Genomic DNA, 17,043 nt, shown 5'->3' on the forward strand with positions numbered 1-17,043 from the left:
GTTTGCTCTCATTTTATTTGCTGGTTCTGATTGACACTGATATAGTACCTGCTCTCTCTTCCATGCAAACAATGCTCTCTCCAACATTGTGCATCATTTTCTTCTCACTCCTCTGTGCTTCTCCTTCTCCCCCTTCCTTTAAAGATGTTTATTGTACCCCTCAGATCTCTCCAGATGTTTCCACCCCCTTTTCCACTCTCCTTCATCGGTCTGCACCTGCTCCATTGCTAGCCTCCCACACTCCCCTCTTGTCACCCTCAAATAACCATGAGGTCATGAACGTCTTAGATCTCCAGCATCATAGATCACAACAAGCAAGCCTAACTGGGAGAGCAGCTGCTAGCCAATTTGCTTATTTGAGGCAATAAATTAAAATAACAATGAAGGGCTGCAATACTTCTTGGAGATTTTAGACACACACACGCACATCCTGCTAATTGTTGGCTATTAGTCTGCAAGTCTGGGATTACATGTCTTATTAAATACAGAATTTCAAATGAGCTTCGTTAAACAAGAAAGTACTCCCATTTTAATGAACCTAATTTATATGGAAATTACACTTAATACTGATGATTCAGCGAGAGATTTACCCTCATTGGATGAAGGGGAGGAAATGAAGAACAAAATAAGAGTGGGATGGTGATTTCACTCTTGCCTTATATCCCAGTCCCTGGAGTTGAGTTGTTTTTTTTTCCTGAAAATTTGCTTTTGAAGCACATCCCGTGAAGTTTCAGGTCACGTATGTTTGAGTTGGGGATAACACCATCAGTGTGTGCATGATGGAGAGCATGTGTGTGAACTTCTGTCCTTGTGCAACCCTGCAGAGCTTTAGCCTACCTCTGTGGTTCATACTGATCCATCAAACTGTCTGATTGCCTGGAGAAAGGCCATTAGTCTGAGAGAAGACGAGACATTAGCTGTGAGCTGCCACCTTCCTGCTTCGCTGTGCTTATTCTTCACCAATCATGGGGATGTTCCTCATATTTACTGTGCCCTGGTGGTGAAACAGCAGTGAAGCCATGACCTAATGAATATTTGACTATAACTGAGTGAGTAGACAGACACATGAAACTGTATCCACCTCCTTCAGTTCTAAGGTTTTATATATTAGGACTTATCCTTTCAAAGCTTGAGTTAAAAGCAACTATAGATGATTTTCTTGGTTTTTTTAAATCATTTCACCACTCATCCAAAAAGCTTTGTCAATCTGACTGACTCGTGGAGAGTGTCAGGCTCTTACTTTACAAACTTGAAATGTATAACAGGATTACCACGAACACATTAATTATAATTAAGTAGCAGCGAGGTGCTGATAATCCAGTAAACCTGATTAACTGGTCATCAGCAATTGTAACCCCTATTAAAAGGTAGCATGGATAGGCATTTTGCTAATTTGAAGCACTGGGGTGTATGTTAACACAATGCCAAGGATGAAAGACATCAGCAATGATTTTTATAAAAAGCAGTTGTCGTTGCCAGTTAATACACAAGTACTTATAAGGAAAGACATTGCCATCATTAAACCCTGTTTACAATGGGGGTGTTGAGCTGCCCCACAAGTAACTCTCTTCTGAGGGTATGTCTTAACCGCAGGTCAGGTCTAATAAACAAAATGCGTTCATCATCCAGCGATATTGGCGGGATCCAATCTAACAACACCTTGTGAGACAGATTATTCACAAGTGGAAAATATTTGAGACATTTGCCAACAGTCAACAGTCCTTGATGAGCATGATGTATGTTAAAGTTCATAAGTGTACAAATAAACTTTACAAAAATAGCTTGTTTGGAAGAGTTACCAGTAGAAATAATATTTTCTCTAACTAAGAAGATACCAATATGGGTTAGGATTGTAAAGTTCCTGAAAAATACTAAGACTTTTAGTCACCGAGTTGACCATGAGCTCAGCCGGACCAAAATGCTGGGACAGGAGCAAACGCCAACACTCAAGCTTTGAGGTTTTCTCATGAACAGTTGCATTTTCTCAACTGACCACTAGGGTCTGGCTCCAAAAGTGAGTAAATCTCCATTAAATCCCATGTTTATGTCCAGTTTTGCAGCAGTAATAAACATATTTACAGCTCGACTTAAAGCAAAAAAAAACAAAAAAAAACCACACATTTGGCCCATATAACTAGATTTCACATCAATGACAACTATGCAGGGAGTTGTTTTTTTCCCCCATTCTTCTTCTTAAAATTATACAAATTGGAGTGCTGTCTTTTGATTAGCACAACGAATGGCTCGCTGTCACTGTCAACTGTGACTTACTGTGGGTTGGCCTGGAAAGGGCTGATGATGACGCCTAGTTAAGCAGTGGACAGCTTGTCCTAATTTCTACGTAAGCTAAAGGCCACCAAAAACAACATCTGAAAGGGAAGGACCCTGGAGGAGCTGGGAATCAAAGCAGCATTTTAGGACCATCTGCTATCCTTGATCAACCTCTGGCAGCACTTGCTTTGGGTGTTGTTTTGGTAGCGACATTTGAAATGAGCATGTTTGCACAGATTCATCAGTGAACATCATAGCTTATTATAAGGTAAACCAGGCAACTTAAAACAGTTAAGTATGACTCTAATAAGGTGGGCATCCTCAGCCTGCAGCCCAGACCTGCATATTCCACCCATTTGCAACATGGCACTGCACAGTGCAAGGAAAAAGAGGCTTCAAAGATCCATAAAGAATCATATACGTACCTATACCTTAATACATTTCAGAACTATCTGAAGAAGAGTACTGTAAACTGAAACCTGTGAGGCATGGGTTGTATTATTGTTCCCACTGGCTGTTTCTGCATTCTGCTGTCTTTTTTTTTTCATTTAAGGTTATTTCTTCCTAATTTGAAGACCTATGACTGATCTTTTAATAGTATGTCCTGATTTTCTTTAACCTTAAAATTGAAAATATTGTGTACTCGTTTTTTAACTCGACATATATTACAATATATATTTTCTATTATGACAAATCTTAAACTATATGACAATATTCTACGACATTGGATTCATTTTAACTGTTTGCAAGTAGAATGTTTTGAACATAGTGTAAAATAATTTTGTTGTAAAACCATGCTGTCTTTGTCCGTGTGTCTGCTGATTTACCACCGCAGGTCCGTGTGCAGGTTTGCCCGACAGACTCAGCCTTCCTCGGACACAAAGCTCCATTCTGCCCTCTGGTGGTAATTACCTAAAGACCAATAAAAGCTTGGACAACAATTCTTCATCTCAGGAGACTCTCTTCATTGCCAAGCAGTGTTTATCATAAAGTGGCTTGTCAGATATATCCCCAATTTGACACCATGCGTTTGCATGTAATTTTTATGGAGTTTAAATGAAGACAGGCAACTCAACCGGTGGGCAGCAAGAAAAGAAAAAGAAAAAAGGGGTGGGAGGAGAGACCAACAACAAAAAAAACTGATTTTGGGTAGTGAATAAAAGCTTTATTTAAAACATAAAAAAAGGTGACAAAATGAGAAAAATTAAGCAAACTTGAATAAATATATATCAGAGCAGAACAGGTGACATACAGCATTTGGAAAGGAAACATATCACAACATCTATAAACAAGTGGCAAAATAAAATCAAGGACAACAGACTGATTTACAGAAGATCAATAGAATAAATATGTGATTTTTTTCTTATGCAGGTCTTTTATTCCCTTTTCATTTTCTTTTTTCTTAATGATCTCATGTTTCCATGCCACCTGTTGCCACCTAGAGTTTGTTCACACATTTAAGTCAATTATTTTTTTTTGTTTGTTTGTAAATTTTATTTTTCCAATTCATGGAATAAAATGGATGCAAAAAAGACCAATGTGATCAGTGTTACGGTGCATAATGCATACAATGTAAAACGGGAGAAAAGTGCATTCCTGTGGGATTATACAGGCTATTGTGTCTCAAAGCGAGGGGAGCTATGAACTGCCACGTGGACCGTTTTTCATACATCCGAAGAGCTTGAAAAATAGTTTTGATTGGCTTTAAAACCAGGCCTTTTAAAGAAGAAAAAAAAAACATTTTACTGATCAGACTTTTTAAATGAGAGCAGTGTAGAACATGTAGTTGTGAAAACTGCAATATACATCTGCAGCCAAGTATTAACTGAGCACTGTTATACAACTGAGTTCACTTTTCTCCAATAAGGCCATGAAGTTACATAAACCAAGTAAAATTTACGCTCATACCACTAAACTAAGCTTCATTCTTATATTTAAAAAAAAAACCCAAACAATTCATAACAAGGATGCAAAACAAATATTCACACGTGTATACTGAACAGTCAATTTTAACAGTTTTCCCTCTATAAAAATAGCTTAAAAATCTGAAACATATGTAGTACAGTGTAGGGTTAAGAGTTTTTTTTTTCCTTTACATTTTTTTTTACTTCTGAGACAGTTTATTAAGAGGCTGGTACATTAGTCTTATGTTCTATCTTTCCTCCTTTGACAATGCCATACACAAGCAGAGGTCCAAAGAGACCACAGAGGGAAAGGGAGGAGAAAAAAAAAGAAGAACATTTCCTCATTTCCTCTCTAATCCGGACTATGATGCCAATCTCCAACTGTCGGCACACAGGTCACGCAGTCTTTTCTGTACACAGTGTCTCCTCCACAGTGGTTTAGTATCAGAGCTGAGCTTTGTCCGCGACATGGAGTATGACCAGCGGTTCAATACACGTGCTCCGTAGCACTGTCAGGATCATTGAAAAGGTGAAGCAGGGAGGACAGGACGTGCTGCTTTTGGCAAACAGTCTCACTCGGGTAACACACAGGGGGAAGAGACATAAAACACAGAAGCGTTTGGTAACCAATAATCTCCAGAGCATACACCTATCCACAAGCAGTCAGGGTTTTACACACAGAAGCATGTCGGGAACTGGGATGAACCCAGCCAAAACAAATAACAGCATGTGAATATAAAACACAACCAACAGGAGCCAATAAACAGATTGTCACTTTTCATGCTCTGCACACAAGCATTTTTTTGTTGTTGGCATCATCATTGCCCAGTTAATTCACAAACACACACACACACACGGTCAGCTAAACATTACTCTACACGCATTAACAAGTGCACAAGCATACAGAGTCCTTCATAAATTTGCCCAGTTCTACCAGGACTCATGACAATTTCAACCCCTGATACCCGAGAATAAAACAGCCAGAGAAGGCAAACAGAACCCAACACAAGCAGAATGTGTGATATAATCCACCAATGTTTTAAGGACACTTGATAAAGATTGTATTGTTTGGATTAACTTAATATAGTTGCAATGTATCGCTGTGTTTGCTGGTTATAGCTTTTCAAAGCGTATAAAATAATAGCCATCTGTAGTATATGATAAATAAATAACTAAAACCTCTTGCAGCAGTTGTAAAAAGGCCACTGAACGTTTGTGTGTTTGTGGTCATGTGTGAGAGATGCACACACATGGACTAACCCTAAAGTCTTCAGCCTCAATCAATCATGCACTATCACAGAAAACACTTAAATGCAAGACCAGGATCACGGTTTCTTAAGAATAAAAATATTCAATCAAGCCACTGTTGAGCTTTAGTGTTCCAAGTATACGCAAACGATACAGATTCAAAAGTTACAGTATGCTCCTAACCCCGGGGGCCTCTGTAACAAACTGATGACTCGGCAGTGACAGACAGCAATCCAAGACACAACATTGCCTCAGTCCTGCAACACACTGGACTTCAATGGCAGAGGCTGTTAAATAACAGCAATAAATCGAGGAGATAAAAAACACAAGCTTCACTGCTCAGTGCTGCTTCACCGTGGATCGCTAATATCCCTCCAGAATAATTCATTTGGGGTCTTCTCCTGAAGACAGTAGAACACCAAATAAGGCCCAAACTGAAAATGGCACCCTGCACATTTAATGTCTACATGATGAACTTGCCCTGAAGTCAAAAGTGACTTATTTTTTTTTTTAAAAGGTACTGTGTAGTGAATGAATCTATGTTCAATAACTGAAGAGCAACTTAAATCAAGGTACCCGACAAATTGATCATACCTCCACACAAAAGGACACTTTAAAGAACTACATTTATCCTGTTAAAGCATCAAAACCAGCACTGTCCTTCCAACATCCTGACTGCAGCAGACCTAAATAAATAATTAACAATTCTAACAGACAGCAACACTGAACCGCTTCAGAATGCGGTTGGAACCCCAAAGGGACTGTTATGTAAGGTTTCTTAGTGCGCTTAAATTTTTCTGCTTTTGAGAGCAGCAGACGAAACTGGATGTTGCGTAAAGACATAATGTCACACTGTCAAAACCCTTGTACTCTTTCATCACCTCCAACTCCTTCACTCTCATGAAGCTTTGGTTTTTCTCGCACGCGGTGATGTTTTATCCTCACACTTGACAACTCCATTGGCAGCCCCTCCTGATGAAAGAAGTTAATTAATTCATGCATTGCGGATTAAACGCTGATCAAAAATAACCATTTATGCAAACATGTGTGCACGCTCACCCCTTGATGGCTCCCGTTTATGAGGCTTGCTCTTTGGGCTGACTGCCTTCTTCTTTGACGCTTGGTTCTGGCTGTGTTCTCTCCACTTCTTCAACTGGAAGTTAATGAATTTCCACATCATCCAGGCTTGTGTCAGGCAGATTGCTGCCAGACAGGTCATCCTAAAAGGGTACTTGAAATTTAGTTTACAACCATTCGAACGTATGCTGGATGTTAACTGCCGAGAGCCGTTTGTTGGACCCACCTTACTGTGAGCACGTTGAAGTTTCCGTCTGCTAAGGAAAAGCCGTGGTTTTCTGTGCGCGACAGGCCGAAGCCAAATGTCAGGACAGAAAGTGTGAGGGTGAGGAGGCGGGTGATGACAAAAAGGAGCGCCCACAGAGTAAAACTGGAAAGGAAAATAAGCCGTTTCATTCAGACAAAATCAAGATAATAAGCATCAAAACTCAGTTCCAAGTAGGGTTGCAAAATTCCGGGAATTCTCAAAGTTGGAAACTTTCCATGGGAATTAACGGGAATATATGGGAATTAACGGGAATATATGGGAATTAACGGGAATAAATAAGAAATTTACAGAATTGAAGGTTGGCCCTTAACAGGGAACTTAAATATAGTTGGGGGAAATATATTGTAGCATAGTCTTGGCTAAAACAACCAGATTTAATGCAAGTACACTCCTCAATCACATGCACACAGCACATTGCTTACTGCAGGGCTATTGAGGCCACACCCCCTACATGCACTGTGCATTCCTCCATCACATGCACAGGTGATTTCTTGAAGCCTGGAGGCCACACATTTGAGCTCAAAGCACAAGACTATTGAAGCCACACATTTGAGCCCACGGACTATATAAAGTCAAGTAAGTTTTGATAATATTGTGGGGTAAATATATTTGATCTATAATGGTATTAATGTTTAACTTGCAAATATTAAATAAAAAAAACATGTTGAATGAGACTTTTTTGGAGGGAGTGGGGCTCCTTTCATTTAACATTTTGAATGGGACTTTTTGTTTTTGTTCTTGTTCATACAAGAATAAAAACTAAAGTTCTACTCAAATATATCTGTTGAAATGTCATGTTTTTGTATTATCTTGCATGGATATCTGCTTATGACAAAATAAATATTTACATTTATGTTTGGATATGATACAGTTTGTTTAAATTACCCCCAATTTCCAGTTAATTCCCATAAATTCCCAATAATTCCCATAAATTCCCAATTTAGAGTATTTCCAAAATTCCCCAGCTTAACTTCCCATGGAAAGTTTCCGGAAATTTACCGGAAATTTTCCACCCCTTTGCAACCCTAGTTCCAAGTGAGATAATGGGTGGGTGGCGGGAAAACAAAAGCGATACCCTTTTTGCTTGTTCTCGTCACTGAAGTAGAAGAGGCGTGAAGCATGGAACAACAGCTCCACCAGGTAGTGAGGGACCAGCAACACCAGGCCCAGTTGGTGGAGGCTGAACACAGAATACAGAAAGGGGAACGTAACTGAGACATGAAGAAAAACAGATCACTTTACACCTTCTATACATACTTCATGCTCTGGGGCTAAACAATAAGATGCCGTCTTTAATCAATAATCATGAAGAGAAAGTACTGAAATAAGAGCAGAGACTCAAGAGTGGAAAATATTGTTTATGAAACCCAGAGCAATTGTATGGTTACAAAGAGGACAATACTGAGCAACTACACCGTCTGTCCCCCAACAAGAGAAGAAAGGAAAAAATTAAAAAATAGCTGTCTTAGGCAGTAAATATCAATTCGTAGACCAGCATTGGTGAAGATGTCAGAGCTGTTCACTGCATCATTTTAAAGCAGCACAAAGGAACTTCAGTTATTTTCAACTCAGAAGGTCTCCCAAGGTGTACGTTTCTTTTATCCTGTCCACAAATACTTGTTTGGTCTCTCTCTCTGTCACTCTCTTTTTATCTTTGATCATCACTTTCTTGAATCTCTGTCACTTCTGCCATTGTGCTCCCTGTAGTTCTGAACTACTTTCATGGCTGTTGCCATGGGCAATTGTTGTCGTCAGAGACAACCAGGATGGCTTTAAAGACCCCAGCAGCTAGACAACTCTACCTAAAAGTAAGTGAATATTTCTTGAAAGAAAATGGAAACTTATATTTAAACATGATAAAAGTATTTTGTGCTGCTTTAAGTTACACTTGTTTGCCATTAAAAAAAAAAAGTTTCAAATATTTTTACCATGGAGTGGCCTGAAACATCTTTAGTCTTGATCAGGATAAAATAGATTTTTATGAAACACGTACTTAGCTTATGAGTATTTTTTTCATCCTCAGAGCACGAATGACCTTTTGACTCACTTTAAGACATAGGCACCAGTGATGTGGACAATGTAAAGGCAGATGTAATAAAGTTGGCGGGGGATGTCTTCCTAGAAAAATGAAAGGATAGTTGGCATTACAAACTGCAGTGACTGCTGAGAGACATACAGTGGCGTAGTTACACAGTAGAGGTCAACAATCATTGCTTTTATACAAGGCCTAAAATCAGATAAAGTGAATCAATAAAACAACTGTCAGGGGAAATGATCTAATATTACAATTCAGTAAAGTATTTGAACCGTTGCTTTCAGTATCCGACTCTCACCGTCCAGATACAACTAAAACTCTTCCACCACTGTGCATCAATGTTGCCCATCAGTGTGAAAAACATTTTAACCCTTCTCCACCCAGAGCAGTTTATCTCTGGGGTGTAAGTTTTCTTCATGTGAACTGCTCTGTTCAGTTCTGTTCCCTACACAACGTGCACCTTAAATGAAGTCTGGACTTTAACCCCACTGCTCCAAAATATCATAGAAGCATTCTTGGAAGAACACACACTTTAGGATTTTATCTTGTTGTATTAATAGAATAGCACAGCCCTTTATAGTCATTATATTGCATACACAACGAGACTGGAGAGCTTCTCCTTTTCAGTGCAAAACAGTGCAAACTAACTTTACATACGAATGAATGATAAAAAAAGATACAAATTTAAAACATGAAAAAGTATTGCACAGAATATTTGGCATTATTATATTGCACATTGTAAGTTATGTTGATGACTGTGGTTGTTGCATGTGGCCATGGCTCTTGGAAAGAAACTGTATTTCAGTCTATTACTCTCTCTCAAGGATCCGTTAACAGACAGATGATCTGAATTGTTTTGATTTCTTTTTACTGGTCTACTGGTATAATTCAGAAATTCCTGTTCCTGTTAGTGACAGCAAGCTGCCATGGTCAAGATGCAGTAAGCCAGATGCACAATTTGATGTTAATACCACTTATTGGAAACATCTGACTGAGTTTTGGCTTAAAAGCAACAAGCTTTCACATACTTAAGCATCACACAAATGGATAATATTGAATTATTTCTCTAAGTAAACAAATTAACAAGGATTGGACGATTATAAAAATGTTAATTAACTTTAATCAAATAGTGTGGGATGCACTGATCCTGGTCCTGTTTCTGAAACCGATAGCCAACACTGACCTGATACTATTAATGAGGAGAACAGATTGAAGCTCAGGCTTGACACAAACATTTTTTTTCCTCATTTGTAAAACAAATGAATTATTTCACACATATAAATATACTGAATTGTTACTTATTATTAAAATGCAGTAGTGAAGAATGTGCTCGTCTATTATTGTGACTTTGATAAAGCTCCAATGACATTTTTGTCAAATTAATGCAGAAATCCAGTTAATTAGATTGGTCTGATGGATCTGTCCCATTATCAGATATCCGATCCAGCTATTTAAAACAATAGTATGCCTGATGTCCAATATCAGTATCGGCATCAGCACAATTTAAAGAATAGATTTTTTGTACCAAAGCTTTGGATGATGTCAAATTTATTTAATAGCGGAACAAAAAGGAAAAAAAAATCTGGACTAATAGCCACCGTTCAACCTTGAAACCACAATAGACTGCAACAAAAATTAACTCAATGTACTTTTTCAAATAATAAATTCCAGATCACTCAATAACATAAATAAAGTGTTTTTCTCTTAACAAGGAAATGTATACAACCTGAATATACAAAAGATTACGTGCATTTTTTTTTTCCTCAAACCAATACTCACGCTTACCTTTCGCACTTTTTGAAAGTACAGCTCAGGAAGTGCGTGGAGCCAGTAGGCAATTTGGCAAATATAGAAGAACTTGACCTGAAAACTGGACAGAAAATAAGTTATAAAGAGGACAGGACTACCTAGGTGCAACTAAGCATAGACATAAAATAGAGTTTCATAATATTTAACATGCTTTGCAAGCTGTTGTAACATGTTTTACTTAAAAAAAAAACAAAAAAAAACAGTAAATTAAAAATAAATACATTTTAAGAAAACAGTCACAAAAATAAAACAAAGAGCTCCGATTGAAACTGACCTATGGCATAAAACTAACTAATGTGCCAGATAAGTCCAAAGAGGCTTTTATATATTAAAAAAAAGAAGTTTCCATTCATCATTTAAAAAAGCTGTGGCAACAAAAAAAATCTTACTTTGTAAAACTTATTTTTAAAATTGAGTCTTTTTTTTTTGTTTGGATTTTGACTTAAACCCCTCATATAGCTGCAGAAAGTGAACCTGTACTGCACATCGATCTATAAATCTTTATATTAAAATAACATAAAACAATTCCCAATTCACATGCAGTATTTTCAAAGATCAGTCCTCAAAACAAAGAAAAACAATAAAAAGTTAGAATGAGTGTAGAATGTTGGAAAAATCTGTAACATATTACTCAATTAAACTTTAAACTCAGTGACATCCTCCAAAGATCTGAGCTCTTGTTTGATATTTTTATTTCACATGGAGTCATCCCCACTTTCAGTATAATTAAATATCATGGATGTCCACAAATGTGGACATCACAGGTCTTAAAAGGATTTATTTAACATGACAACCCTTTTCCTCCTCCTAGCATCCTCCACTGAGTTGTTTATGTGGCCTGCAGAAACTCCAATGTATATCATCCTTGTTCTTAACATACTCTTTTGAGTTCCTTGACAATCAGGAAAATATAGAATTTCAGTACTGAAACCTATGATGACTATATATATATATATATATATATATATATATATAAACAAATATTTTAGTATTTAGTCTTAATTTCTTCCAGACAGTGAACAGCCCATTTAGACAATAAAACAAAATACTTACATTATCTGTACTACAGCCACAAAGTTTTATTTAAAAAAATAAATAAATGCACTTGACAATTGCTATATTGTATTTGAATTGAGAAAAAGTTAATTTCATCTGGTCACATTTTAATGGAAAATCTTCGAGCTCCCTTAAAACAATTCTACAGTACCGGGTGCAGTTTAAGTAAAAATTACTACACAGAGAGGAAATTATCAAAAGAAAAAAGAAAAAAAATTAGGGAATTGAGTGTTCATGTGGTTGACCAAATATATCATTGACCTTCAGCATATGAATGATTACCACTTATTGGAATATTTTTCATTCTTTTGCGATGTTGCTATGGCACATAATGATGATGATAATGATAAATTGTGTATGTATTGTGCAGGCCTAATACAGACTAAATGGTTTCCAAACATCTCCATATCAGGTCCATAAAAGTTTACTTACACCATGCGAGTGTGTGGATAACCCTCCCATAAGAAAGTAGGATTGGTTGCAAAGTCCTCCTGTCAGAGAAAATAGACACGACATAAGAAAAGTCTGACCCGGTGATGGAGAGTTTGGTGGTGTGACAGCGGAGCCTCGTACCGCCAGGAGAATGCTGCAGCCCCAGACGAAGGAGAACAGGTAGAACGCTGCCAGCTGTCCAGACTCGTTGAACTTGCTGTGTTTGGTTTTTGACAAATGCAGCCTCCTATTAATTTTCTGAAATGTAAAATGATTACACAAGTTAAACGTGGCAGCACACAATGTCACACATTAAGTGAAAGGTTTGCTTTCTTCCCTTCATTATTATTGACGTGTGATAATATTTTTTAGCCATCATCCAGGACACCTCATTTCAAAACAAGGATTTGAAAACTTTCAAAGCTGTATTCATGAAGGAAAAGGGCATAAAAACGCTATGTTTTTGACTGGGGAATGGGGTCAAGTGTAAAATTTAACAAAAAAAGAAAAAGAAATTGGAATATGATGGCTAATTTCTTTTTTTTTTTTTTAAATAGTGGTTCTTACATATAATTTGACTTTTCTTTTATTGTAGACAGCATGAACCCAACATGCATGATGCAGTTTTCTCATTCGTTAATATAAATCAATTTCTGAATTTTAGGTCTGCAAAGCATTCCAGGAAAGTTTGGACAGTAAAGCTTTTAGCAGTTTGTCTTAATGACGTTCCTTCTCACCACAGTTTGGACATTCTGGATACCAAGCAATGAAGGGTTTCAGATATTCTGTCCCACGCTTCCTGCAAAGTGTACAACTGTATGGGGCTGTTACATGTTTTATTTGGCCAGGAATGCAGGCGGTTCAGTCAATCATCTTCCTTTTCCTCCTCGGCTGTACCTTCATACTGTGTGCAGATTGTTTAATGCAGCTTTCACTGTCATTACAGAAGCATAAATAACCACCACATCTCAGAGCCTGGCTTTCTAAACCTGTTGCTTTGATGGTCCTTTAATATGCATTCTGGGGAACATCATCTCTGTTTTCTTTCACATATGCAATAGGATTTGTCTGAGCGTAAAACATAATTGACTGTGTGATGGTCCATCCCAGAGAGGTGGATGCTGCTGTTGGATCCACTTGATAAAAGGTTTTCAGACAGGATTCCAGATCAGGTTCATGTCTTTGATTTACCTGCTTTGCTTTTTATGCAAAAAACACCTTAGCGGTTTAACGTATGATGCACTGTACAGAGGGAAATATGCAAATCCGTTCAATTATTTTTTCATTCACCATCATAATACCATCAGTTTCTCGTGTACCAAATCATGATTATACTCACATGTTGACACCATTTGCTTGAAAAGCCATAATTATTTACCTCATTATTAGTCTGAAATTGCCCCCATCCCTTTGTTTTAATGTATTGCTGGAATGAATGCTTTGTTATAAATGACATGAAGCTTTTCTTTAAATATTCTCTCATCCTAATAAAAAAAAAATGAATCAGGGTTCTTTCAGAGAAAAAATGTAAATAAAAAAAGGGGGCAGGGCAAAAACAACAAAGGCAGTTGTAACATTATGACAACTTACAGGTAATGTGAGTAAAACACTGTTTATCTTGTTATAGTCAATGTTCTGCTGGGAAAAATGGCTTCCTGGCATTTAAAGGGATTTTGTTTCAGCTCTTGCCACCTACAAATCAATCATTCTCACCCCATTTGGCAACATCACTCCCCTACAGTAGCCCCCTCTCCCAGCTAGTCAGCAGTGGGCCCCTAGAGAATAATAATTGATTATATTTGTATCATGCTTTTCTAAGGGCTCACAATTAACTACTTGGTGATAGTAAACTACATGTTTAGCCTCAGCTGCCTTGGGGCAGGCTGAGGCTCTTTGACCACCGCCAGAACAATTATACCACATTCACACCTCCTCCCTGGAGGACAGAACGACAGATGACTGGGGGAAGCGGGGTTCACACCGCCATTGCCTTCAATCACTGTATGACCTGCTCTACCACCTGAGCCTAGACCATTTTTTCCCCTTAAGAACAAAACAAAGAGTCCGAGGTGGTGTCCAAACTCCCCAATCTGACGGGAACTAAAGAGACCCCACCCCACAACTCACAAGGCCTGAAAGATCTATTCCTGACATTCTAGGTACAAGAAGGATCTGCTCAATACTACTACATCTCAGACAAGAAAGGTATGGAATTTGGGCACTTGCAAACATTAAATTAAAAAGAATAAAACAGGCACAAATGCCAGTATGACCTGTAATACTTTGGTCCCTCTGAAATTAACCAAACTGTTGCTAAGCGAGCACAGGTACCGTCAACCATTATGATCTTCTTGAAAAACAAATGCATGTGCAAATTATTGCTGTGGCAATGTAAAGCTACTTAACCATAGTTTTGGATAGTACCGCAAAAAACAAAAAAATAAATAGGCAAAGCAATTAAACCAAAGTTCTGGCTTCGATGCCAAAGTACTCACATCCAGAATATATTCTTGTATCAAGGCGTGAAGGATGACTGCTATGAGCAGGTAGAAAAACACAGTTGCCACATCTTTAGGACCATACTGGTAAAGGTTCACAGGTTCACTTTTCTCATCTAATAATTAGAGGCAAAAAGTGGGAGAGAGAGCAGAGAAAAAAACAGTAATACAATGTTAGAACATAAAGCTTGTGACTTAAAAAAAAAAAAAGCAAACAATGCTGGCCCACACTGGTACAGCTCATTTCAGCTCACCTAGAACTTGAGTTACGTTGTATTGGACTGTGATGAACATGATAGCAAACTTTGCAGTGACCTGAGGGGGAAAAAAAAATAAATCAAATCAATGGGCTCTGACATTGTAATCCTGTCCCTCACACAATTAACCTTACCCTTAGTCAGGGTTATAAATCAATACAATGTCAGTGCCTGTCTCCATGCTTACTCTGCTGGATATGAAGAATTGCTTCATTTCATGGATAAATGTGAGAACTGAGAACGGCATCATCACAACATACGTGTTGAACGAATTAATGTCTAAACTGAGGAGGTGCCTGCAGGGACTCCTGGGGGTCCTCAGCAAAATGTGAAGAAGTTCTTCATCACTGCTAGAATTACAGTGTGCTGGCACGAGTGTATAGTCTTAATTGTGTGCATCAGTATAGGTAGTGATGATTCTGCTACAAGCTACACTGCATATGTGTGTAGACTGGTTTTATCTAAGCAGGGATGTGCAAAGACTGGAGGCTGCGTTTGGGTGGGGACAAGTTAGTAGTGGGAGGAAACCTGTGTGTTTTACCCATCCAAACGTAACTAGGTAGTGGTCAGGTAAGTGTCTTTCAAATGTGTAGCCTGCAGATGGACATGTAGCCTGGATAAGATAAGATAGAGATAAGATAAGATAAGATAAGATACGATGGCCCTTTATTGATCCCCAGAGGGGAAATTTGGGTGCTACAGCAGTTCAAAGACAGACAACAATAAGGCCAAATTCATGAATGTACTGTATGTATATATGTTTTTGTTAGTGCTGGGGGGAGTTAGTTAGTTAGTGGATTCGCCAGCAGGAAAAAATTAACTGTTGGTCTGTTTCATTGGGCCTCTTCACCCTCTTCTTTTGGCAAGCAGACACATGAGAAGGGAAAGGAGACACGCCAGCGCCCTGTCAGCGGAGAGGAGCTGCTGCTGCTGCTGCTGCTGCTGCTGCATGGGCGCTAACGACGGCTACGCTGATTTATGGTTCCGCGTTACACCAACGCAGAGCGTGCGGCGTAGGTTACGCGGCGACGCGCAACCTACGCCGTACCCTACGGCGTAAGTCAGGCTTAATAACATCACTCACGCAATACCTCAAACATCAGGCCGAGCAGGATAACCATGGCCAGACACGAAACCATATCGGCATGATTCTGGATCACAAACTCGTGGCTCAGCACCGGCGGGCTCTTGTTCTTCTTGCGGAACCCCATGTCTCCAGTCCCCGGCTGCGGGCTGACTGAGCTGAGGCGAGGCTGGAGCTTCCCAGCTGCTGCTGCTGGCCGGGTTATGCGCTGACCCCGCTATCGTCGTCTGTAAACACAGCGAAGCGAAAGCTTAAAAGAAAAAACAAGCATGTAGATGTATCGCGCCAAGCCAAACAACACAGTACAACACCCACTTTTCCTGCTTGAAAAAGTCAGATGACGGGTCCTCCCACTCCGGAGCCCATTCATGAGCCGCTGCTGCTGCTGACGCGCGGGGGGGACACGTGACCGCGCCGCCTTCACGGACCTCACGGAAACCCCGCACGTTTCTATGTGCGGAGTCACGAAGTAGGCTACAATGAGATTTTAATAAGACAACTAAAAAAAATACATTTATTAGCAAGTAACACCAATTCTAAGCCCCTTACCCATTCAATTTACTCATTTCTGATCTTTATTTTCCTGTAGACCTGAGGTCTGCTCCAACTGTCAGCTCCTTTATATCAGGCCTAAAAACATTACTGTTTACTGAAGCGTACTGCTAAATTAAATACTTAGCCTACCTGCTGTACTCTACTGCCCTTATTTTTAACAACTTGTGCTTTTTATTATTTTACCTCTTTTCTCATAATTGTATTTAATTGTATTTGTTATTTACTGTTTAATTGTGTCTTGCCGCTTTTAATGTTGATGTAAAGCACTTGAATTACCTTGGGTTGGATTTTGCTATAATAATAAACTTGCCTTGTCTTGCCTTTATTTTGTCAACGTGCCCAATTCTGTGAAATATTATAGATTTAACTTTTGTGAGCAAGTCAAACCATCATATTTGGTTTGACTTGTTGTAATGTACAGGCTGTAATGGAAGCCAGTAAAAGAAAAAAAAAACAAGATGAAAACTTAGCCTTAAAAATAAAAATACCCCCACGATGAGGCATAATTATGAGATAAAAAGTAGAAATTATGATATACAAAGTCGAAAT

General features: G+C 38.6%; 1 protein-coding gene across 1 annotated transcript; it reads right to left on the minus strand.

The window, feature by feature from the left end:
* Positions 1-4,368: 4,368 nt before the first annotated feature.
* zgc:113278 (Translocating chain-associated membrane protein 1-like 1-like) lies at positions 4,369-16,322 on the minus strand. Its single transcript, XM_061735789.1, has 12 exons — positions 16,255-16,322; positions 15,947-16,166; positions 14,853-14,913; positions 14,596-14,714; positions 12,242-12,358; positions 12,101-12,159; positions 10,589-10,673; positions 8,816-8,886; positions 7,844-7,948; positions 6,727-6,870; positions 6,483-6,643; positions 4,369-6,395 (listed from the first exon to the last, which is right to left on the minus strand). Exons 2-12 carry the CDS (start codon positions 16,064-16,066, stop codon positions 6,322-6,324), a joined length of 1,116 nt encoding a protein of 371 aa, XP_061591773.1. The 5' UTR covers positions 16,067-16,166; positions 16,255-16,322; the 3' UTR covers positions 4,369-6,321.
* Between the last annotated feature and the right edge of the window lie 721 nt (positions 16,323-17,043).

This window comes from Cololabis saira, chromosome 12 (assembly GCF_033807715.1).
Source record: "Cololabis saira isolate AMF1-May2022 chromosome 12, fColSai1.1, whole genome shotgun sequence".
NCBI classification, from domain to species: Eukaryota; Metazoa; Chordata; class Actinopteri; order Beloniformes; family Belonidae; genus Cololabis; species Cololabis saira.